At 38.9% G+C, this 14,607-nt stretch overlaps 1 protein-coding gene across 1 annotated transcript in view; it reads right to left on the bottom strand.

Annotated features, from left to right (window-relative positions):
• FCSK (fucose kinase) overlaps positions 1-14,607 on the bottom strand; it is a 1,855,962-nt gene that overhangs the window by 44,444 nt on the left and 1,796,911 nt on the right. The window contains exons 20-21 of the mRNA XM_044081314.1: positions 8,439-8,626; positions 4,826-4,925 (exon numbers count right to left, since the gene is read on the bottom strand). Coding sequence (XP_043937249.1) covers positions 4,826-4,925; positions 8,439-8,626 — 288 coding nt within the window. The remainder of the gene's footprint in view (positions 1-4,825; positions 4,926-8,438; positions 8,627-14,607) is intronic.

Genomic DNA, 14,607 nt, shown 5'->3' with positions numbered 1-14,607 from the left:
GCATGGATTTTTATGGAAGAAAAAGATAGGCCCTTGTGGAGCATCTCAGTTAAGTATTGCAGAATCTGAGGAATATTGGGCATTGCTGTGCTTATTCCTTGTGATTGGTTCCAGGCACAGAATCTTTTCCATTTGTCAGCATAAGATTTTCTAGTACTAGGCCTTCTAGCCTCCAAAATGACATCCATCACAGGTTTGCTGAGAGATGCTAAGGGTGAAATTAGTTGATTAGCCATGCTGTAAGATTCAAAGTTTGGAGCCGAGTGTGCAGAATTTGATAGTTCTGCTGAGACATTAGGTAAGGTGTCTGAGGCAGGTGCCACGGAGAAAGGTGTGACACATTGCATAGGAGTGGGTACCAGTGTTGGCGAGGCCAGTCTGGAGCAATCAGAATCATTTTTGGTTTGTCCTGTCCGACATTTAGTAAGACTTTGGAGAGCAGAGGCAGAGGGGGAAAAGCATAGACTGATAGGTTTTTCCAGCTGAATGATACAGCATCCACTTTCCAAGCTTTTTTGTGATGCATTCTTGTGCAGAATATGTACAACTGATAGTTCTGGGGTGAGGCAAAAAGATCTATGTCTGGGCTCCCCCATTTGCATGTCAACGTGTTGAAAACTTGTGGTTCCAGTTTCCATTCGTGTGGGTCCATAAGATTTCTGCTTAGTTTGTCTGCCAGAGTATTTAGCTGTCCTGGCAGGAATTGAGCTTGTAGATGTATTTGATAAGTCAAGGCCATGTTCCACAATTCCATGGCTAGTCTGCAAAGGGGGTAGGAATTTGTACCCCCCTGCTTGTTTATGTACTACATGACTGTGGTGTTGTCTGTCTTTATCAGTAGTTGTCCTGGATGAAGGTAGTCCTTGAAGGCTGTCACAGCATTCTGTACAGCTAGCAACTCTTTCTGATTGATATGTAGGTGCATTTTATTTGGGCTCCATTTGCCCTGAATGCATTTCCCTGCGAGATGTGCCCCCCCAAGCATTGTCTGATGCGTCTGTAGTTAGGGTTTGGGCGGCAGGGGGTGGAGTGAATGCCAGTCCCTTGTTTTGGTGGCAGGCCTCTGCCCACCATAGGAACTCTAGTTGCAGGCAAGGTATAATAGGAATCATTGTTTCCAGGCTGTGATAATGTTGACTCCATAAACGTTTTAGGTACCACTGAAGTTTCCTCATATGCAGTCTTGCATATGGAATTAGAAGAATGCAAGAGGCCATGAACCCCAAGGCCTGCAGAATTTGTCTTGCAGATAGCTGGGTTTTTGTGACCACCTGTTTGAAGTAAGTCATCAATTGAATTTGTTTTTCTGGCGTAAGGTAAGTCATCTGGGCAGCTGTATTCAAGCTTGCACCCAGGAATGTAATTTTTTGAGAGGGTACCAGTTGTGATTTCTTTTCGTTTATGGTGTACCCTAGACAAGTTAGAACCCTTTTTACAAACGCCAGATGCTTTAGAAGAGTGTCTTTGTTTTCTGTCTGAATTAGACAATCATCCAGGTATGGATAAATTTGAATATTTCTTTGCCTGCAAAATGCAATTACTGGTGCCAGGCACTTTGTGAAGACCCTGGGCACAGTAGATAAGCCAAAGGGTAGTGCAGACAACTGGTAGTGCAAGTAGCCTGCTTTGAAGCAGAAGTATCTTCTGCAAGATTCCCTGATTGGGATATGCAGGTAAGCCTCTTTTAAGTCTAGAGTTACCAACCAGGTATCTTTGCCTAACATAGATAGTAACTGTTGAAGAGTCAGCATCTTGAATTTTGGAATGTCCAGAAATGTATTTAGAATGGATAAGTCCAGACTTGGACGCCATGATTTGTCTTTTCTGGATACCAGGAAAAGTCTTGAATAGAAACCTTGTCCCTTTTCCTCTTCTGGTACTGGTTGAATAGCCCCCATATTCATGAGGGACAGAACTTGATTCTGGGCCTCTGGCCACTGATTTGGAGGCAGATCTGGCCATCCGTTTAGGATTGGCAATGTGTGGAAATGAAATCTGTATCCTGGGATACTGTATTTAAAACCCATTTGTCCTGGGTAATCAGTTGCCAGTTTTGTGCATGAAGTGCCAGTTTTCCCCCCAAAGGGGTGGCCAAAAGGTAAGTGTTTGGTGATTGTACAGGAAAGTCAATGAGACTGTTTACCATAGGGAGGTGCCTTGTTGCTTCCAGGTTTGGAGGTGGAGGAACCCCATTGTTTTGTTCTAAAAGTTCCTTGTGACTGAAACCTGGAGCCTTTGGAATGTCTGGATTTGACTTGAGCGGCTCTTGAAGGGACTGGAAAGGAACAGTTCTTAGTAGGCCAGTCCCTAGTAAATCTGGGTGGCTGCACTTGTAAGAAATCTTTCACAGTTTCCATAGATTTAGCTTTATCTTCCATAATTTTTAAAACTTCTTCAGCCTTATTACCAAAGAGTCTGTCCTGTTGTAAAGAAGCATCCAACAATTTTGCTTTAACATGGTCAGGCAGATTTTGCTCTTTGAGCCAAGCATGCCTTCTTATCACAGATCCAGTTATAGCAGCCCTGCAAGAGGCCTCCAAAGAATCAAAACCACATTGCAAAGTAGGTTTTCCAACTTGTTCAGCTGAACGCAATAAATCATGCAATTCTTTATTTTCCACACAGTCAGAGATTAACCATTTTCTGTTTAAGCAGTCCCATGATATGCCGTTGATATTTAAGCATATGAAATTGACAGTTTAAAGCCCTGATTGCCAAGGTTGCAGACGAGTAAACCTTCTTACCCATCTATCCAGCGCCCTGGAATCTCTGTCAGAAGGGGTAGGATTTTTATCAGTAGAGGCCCTAACGCCCTTGGGACCCTGAGAAATAGTTTCAGGATCAGCAGTAAGGTTTTTGAAAAGGAATTTGTGGGAGTCAGGAACCCTGTAGTATGTCTGGCTTACTAGGAGCTGGAGGCAGAGAATCAGGAGTCATACTGGATTCTGAAAGAACATCATCAACAATGTCTAGAACAGGAGGTATAGCCAAAGGCCTATGCTGAGGAAGAAGAAGAAAATCCCTAAGTCTCTTTTTAGATTCAGAGAAATCCTGACTTTCCCAGTGGAAGTGTTCCCTTAAGGTATGTAAAGTTTCTCCAAAAGAGAAATCCTCAGGGGGAGAAGCAGAAGGGATGGAATCTTTTGCATCAGAGTCCTCCTCATAAGTTGTTGTTGTGTCTTTTGGCTTTTCCCGGTTAGGGGTCGCCACAGCGGAACTCCTGTCCGCTAATGATTGGCAGTAGATTTTTACATGCCGAGTTGCCGGCCCTGATGCACAACCTTCAACGAAGGTATGCCCATTCACGTATGTCTCCCCACGCAGAAGACACTCTAGCTGAGAATCGAACAGGACAACGTCTTACTGTGAGGCGACAATGCTACCGCAGCACCACCACCACAGTAGGTATAGATAAATCCTGTTTAGAGAAAGAATCAGAAGAAATAGAAACCTGATCTGAAGATACATAATCAGTGCCTTGCCTAGGCCTCTTAGCAGGAGGGGGATGGCTAACCTTGATCAAGGTAATTAAATCTTCAGCCATTTTGATCCTTTGTTTTTTAGGTATTGGGGCCTGTACACGTGGCCAAAGCATCAGATTTTTACACACAGAAGTAGATTTTGGCCTTAGTTTTGAAGATGGCATCAGTTTAATATACAAATCTTTAGACCTGAAAACACCCTCAGAAGCCGGTGCCTGCACAGCGGCTCCGGACCCATCTAAGGTAGAGACATCCGCGGGTTCAATACTTAAAGCATCTCGCGGCATACTGGACTCTGAATGGGTCTCAGTAGAGGCCTGTGAATCAAACGTAGTGGGTATCAGGGGCTGCGAAAGCTCCTCACTGAGTACCAGCGAACCGGCGACTGGCTTAGGAGAAGCATCATCGTCGGTTTTGGACCTCGACGGTCTGTCTCTGTCTTTTTCTTTGTGTTTTTTAGGTATTCCAGTAGTCGGATTGCTAACCGACGACATTTCTGGATAGTTAAATCTTGAGCCAAAATATTTAGAAGCAAAAATATACCGACGTTTAATCGTGCGTTGATTATATTTAGCACAAAACCGACAACAAGGCACGTTGTGGTCAGGGCCTAGGCAAGGAATACAGTACAAATGAAAATCCTCATTAGGTATTTGCTTCCCACAAGTAATGCAGTTATTAACTTTTACTGACATCGGTAAGGAGCAAGAAAAAGTTTCCCCAGTGGGGTACTTGGCTTTTAGTTGAAGACTTCGGTTCTGAAACTCGAAAATGAAAATTTCAGGAGTCGGCCGATCGGCACTTGCGAACTGCTTCTGCTTTGGGCACCGTGCAGCAAGAAAGACTGATGTAATGATGTCGGCTGCATGTTTAATACCCCTGACGACCTGACATCATGGAAGAAGGTACAGCAACCGACGCAGGACCCAAGACTTTGTTAATCAGGCCGACTGAGGGCAACCTGCCAGATTACCCAAATGTAATGACTGCAACAGTGAAACACGAAGAACATCTTTCTTACCATAATTCTTGCCACCAATGTTTCATAAATCCTCCTTAACTCATATTTATTTCTTGACTGAAACATCAAACATGTTATTAATATAATGTGCAGAATCATTTTAAGAAAGAGTGCTCTGAGGAACGAGAATTTAAAGTGGCAAACCAAACCTTAGAACAAGTTTTTAAGTAAGCAATGAAGTAAAGCACAGCATTTGTATGCAAAACTGACTTTTTTTTGGTTGGGCCCTCCTGGGGTATAACTCCTTGTTTATAAGATTAAGTAATGTAAAAATATAAGCATTATATATGCAGTTTTCAAGCACACATATAGTAGTCATTACCTTTGCTGAAAGCTTTGGCACACTCTTCGGCATTTGCTACTAAGCTGTCTGCATTCTGCACTACAGCAGGCAGCCTGGCATACCAGTTCCTCAGCACATCCTGCAAGTTAGAAAATAATTTAACCAGTTGTTTTGTAACATTTATATGAACAGCTTGTAATACTAAGCAACTAAGACACTGATGTATTACACTAATGAAAAATATCTGAAATTAACAACCATATGTTTCATCTTATCATTTGTTTCAGAAAAGAGACTATTTGTTGATTGAGATTAAGCTTCACAATAGTGGTGTCAGGGGCAGTACTTGTGATGCAAATTAAATGAATTTCATTAAAGTGATATTTATGCAAGACTAACTAAGCAGTTCCGATCCAGAAATAAACTGTTAAAAAAGATTCACTTACAAATAAAATTAGGACCAGCATGAGCATACAGCTATACAAGGGCTGAATGCCAAAGAAGATATAAGGCAGATCTTTGCTCTGATCGACAAATCCTACATTAGGGTTCATTACTAGGGCACCCCTGGTGAAAAAGGGTCAGGATGCACTATATGCAAACACATGAAAACAGCTGGTGATGTAAGCTATATGCCAGACCTCTCAACCATACCAAATTCCTCTGTATTTACCGGATCTGAGGGCAAAATATTAGGGTGCCACAAATTCCCGAGTGGCCCCATTAATTTCCGAATTTCCCATTTTTGCTTTTTTTTTTGTATTGCCACTTTAAATTTTTGGCTGATGTCACCATGCATCACCGGCCTACAGGGTGCGTGATGACATCAACTACTGCCTGTTGGATTCAGAGGGAAAGAGGATAGGAAATATAATAGTGATAGCGTGCAGGCGGCATCATTTAAATGTTGCAGAGTCCCCCTACATGTGGACATATCCCAGCCTCCAGGTAAGAAAACAACTGTTATCTAAGGGCCTTAAGAACAATTGTTACTTGTGCATTATTTTATCTTTATCATTATTTTATCTGCTGGCGTAAGTCCGTAGTTCATTCGATCATTAATATCTGCTGGTGTGCAGAATTTCGTAGTTTATTTGTAAGTCTCTGGCCATCAACTGCTATAGTTGTTGTGCATTTATCGCATTATCTGCTGTATTTAGATTTATCTGCTGGCCGTTGATGCATTTAGTTTTTTTCATCAGTGCCGGCCAACTTACATTATGTTATCTGTGCTGCTGGCTGTGTAAGTCTGTAGTTTGTTTAACTTGCATCAGTAATCAGTATTTTATCTGTTGGTGTGCAAAAGTCTGTAAGTCTTACAGATTTATGGCATTATCTGCTGGCCGATTTACATTTATGTCATCTGTGCTACTGGCTGTGTAAGTTGTGGATTTATATCTGCTGGTGTGCAAAAGTCCGTAAGTCTTGTGGATTTATGGCATTATCTGATAGCCGACTTACATTTATGTTATCTGTGCTGCTGGCTTTGTAAGTCCGTTTAACGTACATCAGTATTTTATCAGCAGAACTCTATAAATTGTGTGTGTACCTGCATTTAGTTTTATTTCATCTCATTTCCTGTGGAGCCTTTACATTATCTGTGCTGCTGGCTGGTTAAGTCCGTTTAACATACTGCAAATGCTGGCCAATTTATATTATCTATGCAAAGTTTAGTTCTGTTTATACCAAGTCTGTTTGTGGGTGGTAGTAGCACAACAGGTAGAATACTTGCTTTTGATGCAGAAGGCTGTGGGTTCTACTCCCACAGTATTTAGATAATTTGCTGATACTGTGTTGTACTTTTAAAGGTAGTGGATTCTGCTGTCCTGTGAATGTCCTCTTTGGCAGAGATACCTAGTAACTATGAGCCTGTTATCAGTTTCCCATCCATTCCCTAGTACAATATTAGTAGCTTATTTTTTTTTTTATGTAACAAGCAATTTATTCCTCAAGGATAACAGGCACTTTATTTGTAGATGAAACAATGAAATTTAAAGTTGTTTGTTAGCAGCAACTTCTTCATTAGTTACAGATCTCTTTAATGCGGAATTGTTTAAATGACTTTTACTTCTGCAGAGATTGTGCATATTTACCAATACTGGTGGATTGTAGAAGTTTGAGTAGACTTTTATGATGGAAATGTTCGGAATTATTGGTTTATGCATTTTGTTTCATTGCTTACTGGAAAAATGTTCAAAACAAATTTAAAACATGCCCTAACAAGTGTGCTGTATTATACAAGGAATATAACTTAATACAATCAGGAAGGTGTAGCAAAGAACACATGTATGTTTCGTGTGCAAAGGGCCTATGATTTGAAAACAGCCCAAAGATAATCTTTATCCGCTGCTGGCCAGATGCATTTTTTGAATGTGGGTTTCAAAGATGTTTCAATGAATGTGAGTTTACTTTCAAGGGCAGATACGTTTTAATGCGAAGTCTATTTTCATTGTGAGACTGTATTGCTTTGTTTAGCAGATGTCTATTAGTGTTTGTGCTATAAAATGTAAAATAAAAGTTTTAAATGAAATCCAAATAATCACTGTAGAAGTAAAGCAGTATGCACATTACAGTGTTTATGGTAAATGGGGCAAAATAGCCAAGTATTGGGACAGTGGAATGGCAGCAGGGGGGGAGGACTGTGTATGGGGGAAAAACATTCGACCATGATTTTGTGAGGGGGAAGGGTGGCAAACTGAATGACAGCCCCAGGCAGCACAAACTCTAGCTATGCTACTGATCAGTAGGCTATGGAGAATGACTTTTGGAAGTCCTAGCAAACCCACATATTGCAAGTCACCAGAAGAAACAAAATCCTAAGGTTCATCATCATCTCCCTTCCCAATGAACATCATTGCTCCACATTTCCAAAAAAAATGGTTACCATTTACTACAGGGTCTGGGCCTGGGTCCATGTTTTGATTGTCTGTTCTTCAGTTTGCGTTTGAAAGCTGATATCCCACAATTCCATTGGAGTGGGCAGGGTTACATAATTCTGTATGCAGATTTTTATGTTAATCAGTGTACAGATTTGTACCTATTATTCATGGGCTTTTGTCCAGATTTTTGATGTTTCCAAGTTGAGAGGTTGTGGTACATGTTTATCAAGGCCATATGGAAACACAACAAGTAATGACCCTTGGAATAAATGAGACAATTTCTGCCTGTGGTACTGCTGCTACTTACCTTCCACCTCAGCTCACATTATGCACTGCTATCAGGAATTTTGCTAGAAGTGTTACTAGTAGGGGATGTTATTATGATACAAATGAAATAAGCACTAGCTCCATTTAGTACCTCATCTACATGTAATATAACAGATATAAGACTGGATTAAAGGATTTCTACAACATACTCTGGCATGTCTGTCAACTAGTGCTTTTCCCCTCTTACAGAGGAAGTTACTTATATGTTATTTGCATATGAGAATGAATGTTGACATGTGCAAGGTCCAATGCAAAAACTCACCAAGGAGATCTTTCACCTAATATAAATACATGCACTGAGAATACAAACTCCAAAGGTGGAAAAAAGGACTTGCATATTCCAAATTTTCAAATTTGAAAATTAATGTAAAATACTAAAGTCCACTTAAAATCAAGTCTCTCTGCCATCATCCATTCTAGTGCTTTGTATGCACTTCTATGTTTACCTGCAGGAGATTCCGTGCCAGTCTGGTCTTCCCAGTGTATACCAGGAGAAGATGTTCATTAAGTGTTTTAACAAAACCTTCTGGCAGTGATAACTGCTCCACATCCACCCGTAGTGGCAGCTGCGCTTTTGATCTGCCAATCTTTACCCCTGGCACAAGACCACCCACCTGGTCCTGCCAGCCTCCTCCTGTGCGAATAAAATAAAAAACTATCAGCTAAGAAGACCAGATGTTATTTAATTTGAAATCCATACACATTATTAACTGTTTCAAGTGTGTAAAATTTTTACTCATTTTTTAATTTCTTTATTAAATCATAAACTGAAACAACGCATTAATAAAAAAGAAAATGAACCATAGTGACACTTTTGATTATTTTCATGCAGTGTACATTTCAATTTGTTTTCTTTTCAACAATTATCATTTACTCCATTATATAAATTGTTGAATTCTTCCCTTCCCTTTAACCTCACTCTTCCTGAACAGTATTCTGCATGTGTATTCCTCCCAGAAAATTATTTCTGTATAACTTGCTCATTCCCTGTTCAAAAGATCCCAGCACTTGTTCTATCATCTCCTTTTGCAATATTCATTGTTTTGATTACAGCTGGTTTAGATTTTTGTTTCCATTTTCTAGTAGGTGCTTTTTTTGGTAGCCAGTAGCATTAAACTTAATAAGACCTTTATATATCTAGGCAATTCAGATCCTATGTTGCAACTCAAAATAATAATTTCCTTAATTACCATCATTTGCTTCCACAACATACTCATTATTCCCCCCAAGAAAAAAATAATCCCAGTTACCTCTTTTTCCCATCACACCTCTATCATTTGCTGCCTACCTGAGTAAAAAGTGTCGGAAATCTTTGGTGTGTACATATACCTAAGCAAATACTTCCGAGCAAAAATCCTAAACAGTCTGAACTTTGTTGCATGCCTGGGAGCCATAAAGATGTCACCCCATTATTCTTTTGTAAATTGTCTTTTCCTGTCTCTCTTCCCATTCTTTTCTAACCTCCACTGATTGACTTTTATAGTTATTATGCAGTATTTTGTGTGTCCTAATTATCCATTTTTTTTTACACTAAGTATTCTTCTAAACTTAATTAAAATGCTACTAGAGCTGTTCTTTCATCTATTTCTTTCTATTTGCTTTACTCTACTGTCAGTCCTTGGTTAGAAAGGTAGTTTCTAACCTGAAGTCCAAACATCTGCTTGGCTTCATCTCACTCTATTACCTTTTTGTCTCTAGAAATTTGCTCCTAATACCTTGTTTTTTGTGCTATTTTTCCTCTAAACTCCAGCCCCCTCTTGCCTACTTGCAATCTTGCAATCAGCTTAATGGAAATCTTTCTAAAAGAATACATATTACCCAAATACCATTTTTTTTTCCCTTTAGCACTCTGCAGTTGCTCTTCTTCATCTCCCATTTGATTCCCCTTATTCTGTAATGTTTCAGCCTTTGTCAGCCCTTCTAATTAATTCCTATTACTTCTTTGCTAGATATCCTGCATTTATTTTTACCATGATTTTAAACTCCATTTTCATTTTGTCTCACTAACTAGCTATCCCCAATGAAGAAATTTCTATCTTCCCTAATAACTTTTGAATGATTTCCACTCATTTCCTAAATTCCTCTTTTTTATCAGGTAAGTAGGAAAGTGACAGTGTCTTTTTTTCATTATCCTGCATCTTTATCTTAATTTTTATTAATGCACAATCTTAAATAGCTATTGGATGTATGTCAAAGTGTTCAATTAAATACACATGTTCCTGTTAAATATCATTTCTATCCAGTCTAGCCCAGTTATTGAACCTTGGGGAATAATGTGAATTCTGTCTGAGTTTCTACTACTGAATTACATTTTCTGTACCAAATATTCTCATATATTTTTCAGAAATTTTCCATCTTTTGTTATATTTTTTTTCTTTCAAGCCCTCCTAATATATCCTTACTGTTGCAAAGTAAGTTCCAGTCCCCACCCATGAATAATATTCCCTGTTGAAAGCTGATTATTTCTGCCAAAAATTCTCTTAAGCCCCATAACAGCAGTTTTTGGTGGAATATAAATACAGTCTAATCCTCCTACCCTGCCAATAGTTCCTTACTACCACCAGTTTACCATTACTATTTTTATTTTGTCCCCTCTTCTATCATTATTGAAGCTCCTGACCACAGTTTTAAACTTTGTTTTTCACTGAAATGCCTGCCAGTGTACCTTTTAAATGTAAATTTCACTGTGCATTGTACATTTCTCTCAGAAAAGAGTGCTCAGATCTGTTATAGTTAAGTGCTTACACACGCACACACACAAAAAAACTGGCAGTAACTCTATGGATGCATGAAAGAATCCTTGAAAATTTCACTCAAAACACATTATTCAGCCTTCTTGTGGTTAATTTCCTAGACCTGTAGACTTCATCTCCCATTGAGAACATTTGCTAATGGTGAAAATAGTGAATTGTTTTGCAAATGCAAGAAAGCTATTATTTACCATGCCTTTCATCATTTTGCCTTATTTTCTGAGCCTATTTGCTTAAAAACTCTTGTCTATACCTTAAACCATGCAAATTAATCTAGACATCCAGCTATGTAAAATATGGGAAATTATGTTAATTCTACATATAATGTAAATTATTTACTCTTCCACCACAACAGCCCATGATCATTAAATTATATTTAACTTTCTTCTGTCCAGCACTTCTGATCTTATTACAGGGTAAAGCCTGTGTGGCTTACAACTAAGAAAAAGTACTTACTAGTTTTAATTTTTTTAAAGGACAACAATGGGATTCTATTATTAAATGCTCAACTTCTCTGTCTTTTTTCTACCTATTTACTGTCCCTGCTATGAATAAACAATATAGCATTTAAAATATTTTTAAATTGACTGTTTCTCTCCACTAGAACAGTACCTTACTCTACTGTGGTGGTTTCACTTTCAAAAAAACTTCTGTCCCACCCTGGAAAAGCTTGCTGCAGTCTCCAATTCACTGATGTCATCAAGGCCCCAGGTAGTTTTCTGGCTATTTCCCTCCCCAAACTGCCATCAACACTGCTGTCCTAAAACCCACTCATGCTGTGATTTCACAGCTCCCTGGTCCTTCCACTACCCATACAGAAAGTAAAGGTTAGAACAAGGAAACAGTACATGAGTCAACTCTCCTGCTGTGATCTGTCAATCACAGCAGGTAACGGCTCAAATTATCCTTAGCACTTTGACAGCTAGGGAAGATAGGTGCGAAGTGGGATGGGAGATGAGTCAAAGCAGTACAATTCAGGCTTTACAAAAGACTGCAGTTTAGCCATTCTAAAAAGAAGCAGCAGTAAAAAGCACTTTGAAAATCTGTTCTGAGGCATTTGCACTGCTTGTGTTTTAAGTAGTCATTGAATGGCATGAAATGTTACTTAAAACTGATTGACTAAAAGATAGCAGTGTATGCATGTAAAATCAATGCAGTGACAAGAGCTTTAGGAAGAAAGAGGCCTGTATGATGTAATTTTTTACAGACAAGCACTGCACTGTGAGATACCTAGAGGAAGACTAAACAATCATAATTACTTCAATATGCCAGACCCCATGTGGTCAGACTCAGAAATTACATACAAAAATATTTAAAAACCTGTAAATAGTCCTAGAGTAGTGTTAAAATGTAGGAAACACCAAACTATGATGAAATAAACATGTTTTTTGAGTCTGTGGGTCTGGTTTAACATATACAACAGTCACTGTTAAGACACCCCCCACCTCACATTTTAAAATACCACTGTCTGCACAGTAAAGACAACTGCTTTATAATATAATAAAAAGGTGACATCACAGTTTTTTATACAATTAATAAGATTAAACATGGTTTTACTTGCATTTACTTCTGTATTTCCTTCCTTATGTCCTTCTAAACATTAATGACAAAATGTGGTATATGATTTACAGATGACCTACCAGTTTAACACGTTCAACAATTTCAGTTTTTCTCACACACTTCGTTCAAAATGTATTTCTATGTCCAATGTAACCGATGTTTTACAGTCTCCCATTTATTCACTAATTTCACAATGTTGCTGGACTTTTTTCCTAATAACGCCATCTCACACCAGTTTCTGGTTCAAGATCAAGGTCCTCCAGATTCCTCTTGTCAGCATCTGCTCACGTTATATGTCTCAAACATTTTCCTTTGGAAAACTAGAAGATGTTTCACTGGCAAAATCTCTCTCTCTGGGGTTTGCTGTCAAAAGAAAGAGAAGCAGTGTCCCCATTCTGCTTGCTGGCTCACACTTTGTTGGACAAACTTTATTTCCTCCTTAGCCTGTTCTGCCAGAAAAATGCCTTTGATCCTCTAGGAAACAATATTCTGGGGATAGCTGGATATAGCAGATTGAATCTCACACCAGCCACATTCTCTGATTGCTGCTATACAGTGAATAATTACTTTCTACAAATGCTCTGCTATCCCCAACTCTTAATAATCTTCCTTTCTGCTTCAGTTTTATCAGGAACAACTCTTTATTTTGGTATGATTGCATCTGTACTATTACTGGTCTTCTCTGCTTTCTCATGGCTAGATTTGGAACATACACATGATATGCCATTTCAGTTAACAAATGCAGCTGTGAAACTGTAGTCCAATTGCTATTTGTACTTTCAACTCTTGCCTATAATTTAAAACATGAACATTAATCTAAATATCCAGTTGTGTTAAAATGTGGGGAATTATCTTAATTCTACATATAATGTGCCTGCTCTATCTTCTAAAACAACTATTTTTTGAAACCACTCTTCTTGAGAAGCCTCATGCTCTGCCAACTTTTGTTTCAATTCAGCCTCCGATTTTTTGCAGTTTTAACAGTTCATCTGAATAGCTAGTTAAAGCTAGTTAAAGGTTAAGGTATGACAAAGTTAAAAAAAAAAACAGCAGATGAAATGCGGAAAGGATTTTGCAGAGAGATGTGGTTGCAGATGAAATATGCCAAGGATGGAATACATAGCAATGGAAAATTTTGCTAGACAAGGATAAGAGCAAGTTAAGACTGGCAAGTCTGCCAAATATAGAATGGAATAATGTAGCCTACCTGTTCATATAAAATAAAGCTTTGTTTGATAATTAGTATAACTGTAGATCCTTGTGAGTGTCTCTGTCAACATGCCCTATATATCAGGCAACAGTGGTGCTCAGAATGTACAGTTCAGTCCACATCAGTTAACTGCTACCTTACAATCAGCAAGTCCACATTCCAGGATAGTACTTAAAGATAACCACAGAAGAAATAAAAAAAACACAATACCAGTGATTTGTTTATTTTTGGTCTTTTGTTTGTTGGTCATTAACCACAGAAGAAATGCCTGCTTCTTCTAACCCATTTGTACTGTTCTGGAATCTCTATGAAGAAAGCAACATGGAACACACAAAGAGTTGACATTATATGCTGTCAAAACAGGAACTCCTAGCACGTCATTGCCCCCCTTTATTCATCCCTAATTGCGCCATTCCTTGAATATAATGCCCCCTTTGGCATGTATCTGCCAGACAGATGCAACAACTGGAAAGCCCACAGAGATATCGTACTAAAATGATACAAGGCCTAAACAACATATCCTACATGTACCAACTCAAAGTCCTGTCACTATACTCGGTATCCTACAGACTGCTAAGAGGCGACCTGTGTCTTGCATTTATGGCATCCTCAGACCCATTACTGATGGATTTACTGCACATCAGCAAGCCAAATGGAATCAGAAATACAGTCTAGGGATCTAAACCTCTTTTGCAACATCAACAGAATGGTTTGGAGGGACAGGTATTTCTTATAGGGAATACCGCTGCTGTGGAGCAGACTCCTCATACACATCAAAGTACATCCCTGTTCATTTTCAAGCATAACTTAACTCTATGGATGGGTAAGAGAAAATTCACCCCTAGGACTACCTCCTGTACTAATAATGAACAGAGGCAGCTCATAAATGCTTTATCCATGCATGGGTCCCCTCAAATTATCCATGGATATGATCCCAGTTATTGTCATTAGGGTTTATTTATAATTATCGACCATGGGATGGGCAAGGTCAATCTATAATCAAATGTTTATTTTGAGCACAAAAAGGGAAATTGGCTAGGCTTAATGTGGTCCACAAGGCCAGCTAGCCTAGCACTTACCTATGAACCTATGATG

This window comes from Protopterus annectens, chromosome 8.part0 (assembly GCF_019279795.1).
Source record: "Protopterus annectens isolate FY-2018-M chromosome 8.part0, PAN1.0, whole genome shotgun sequence".
Taxonomy (NCBI): domain Eukaryota; kingdom Metazoa; phylum Chordata; order Ceratodontiformes; family Protopteridae; genus Protopterus; species Protopterus annectens.
This window is presented reverse-complemented; position numbering and strand designations above follow the sequence as displayed.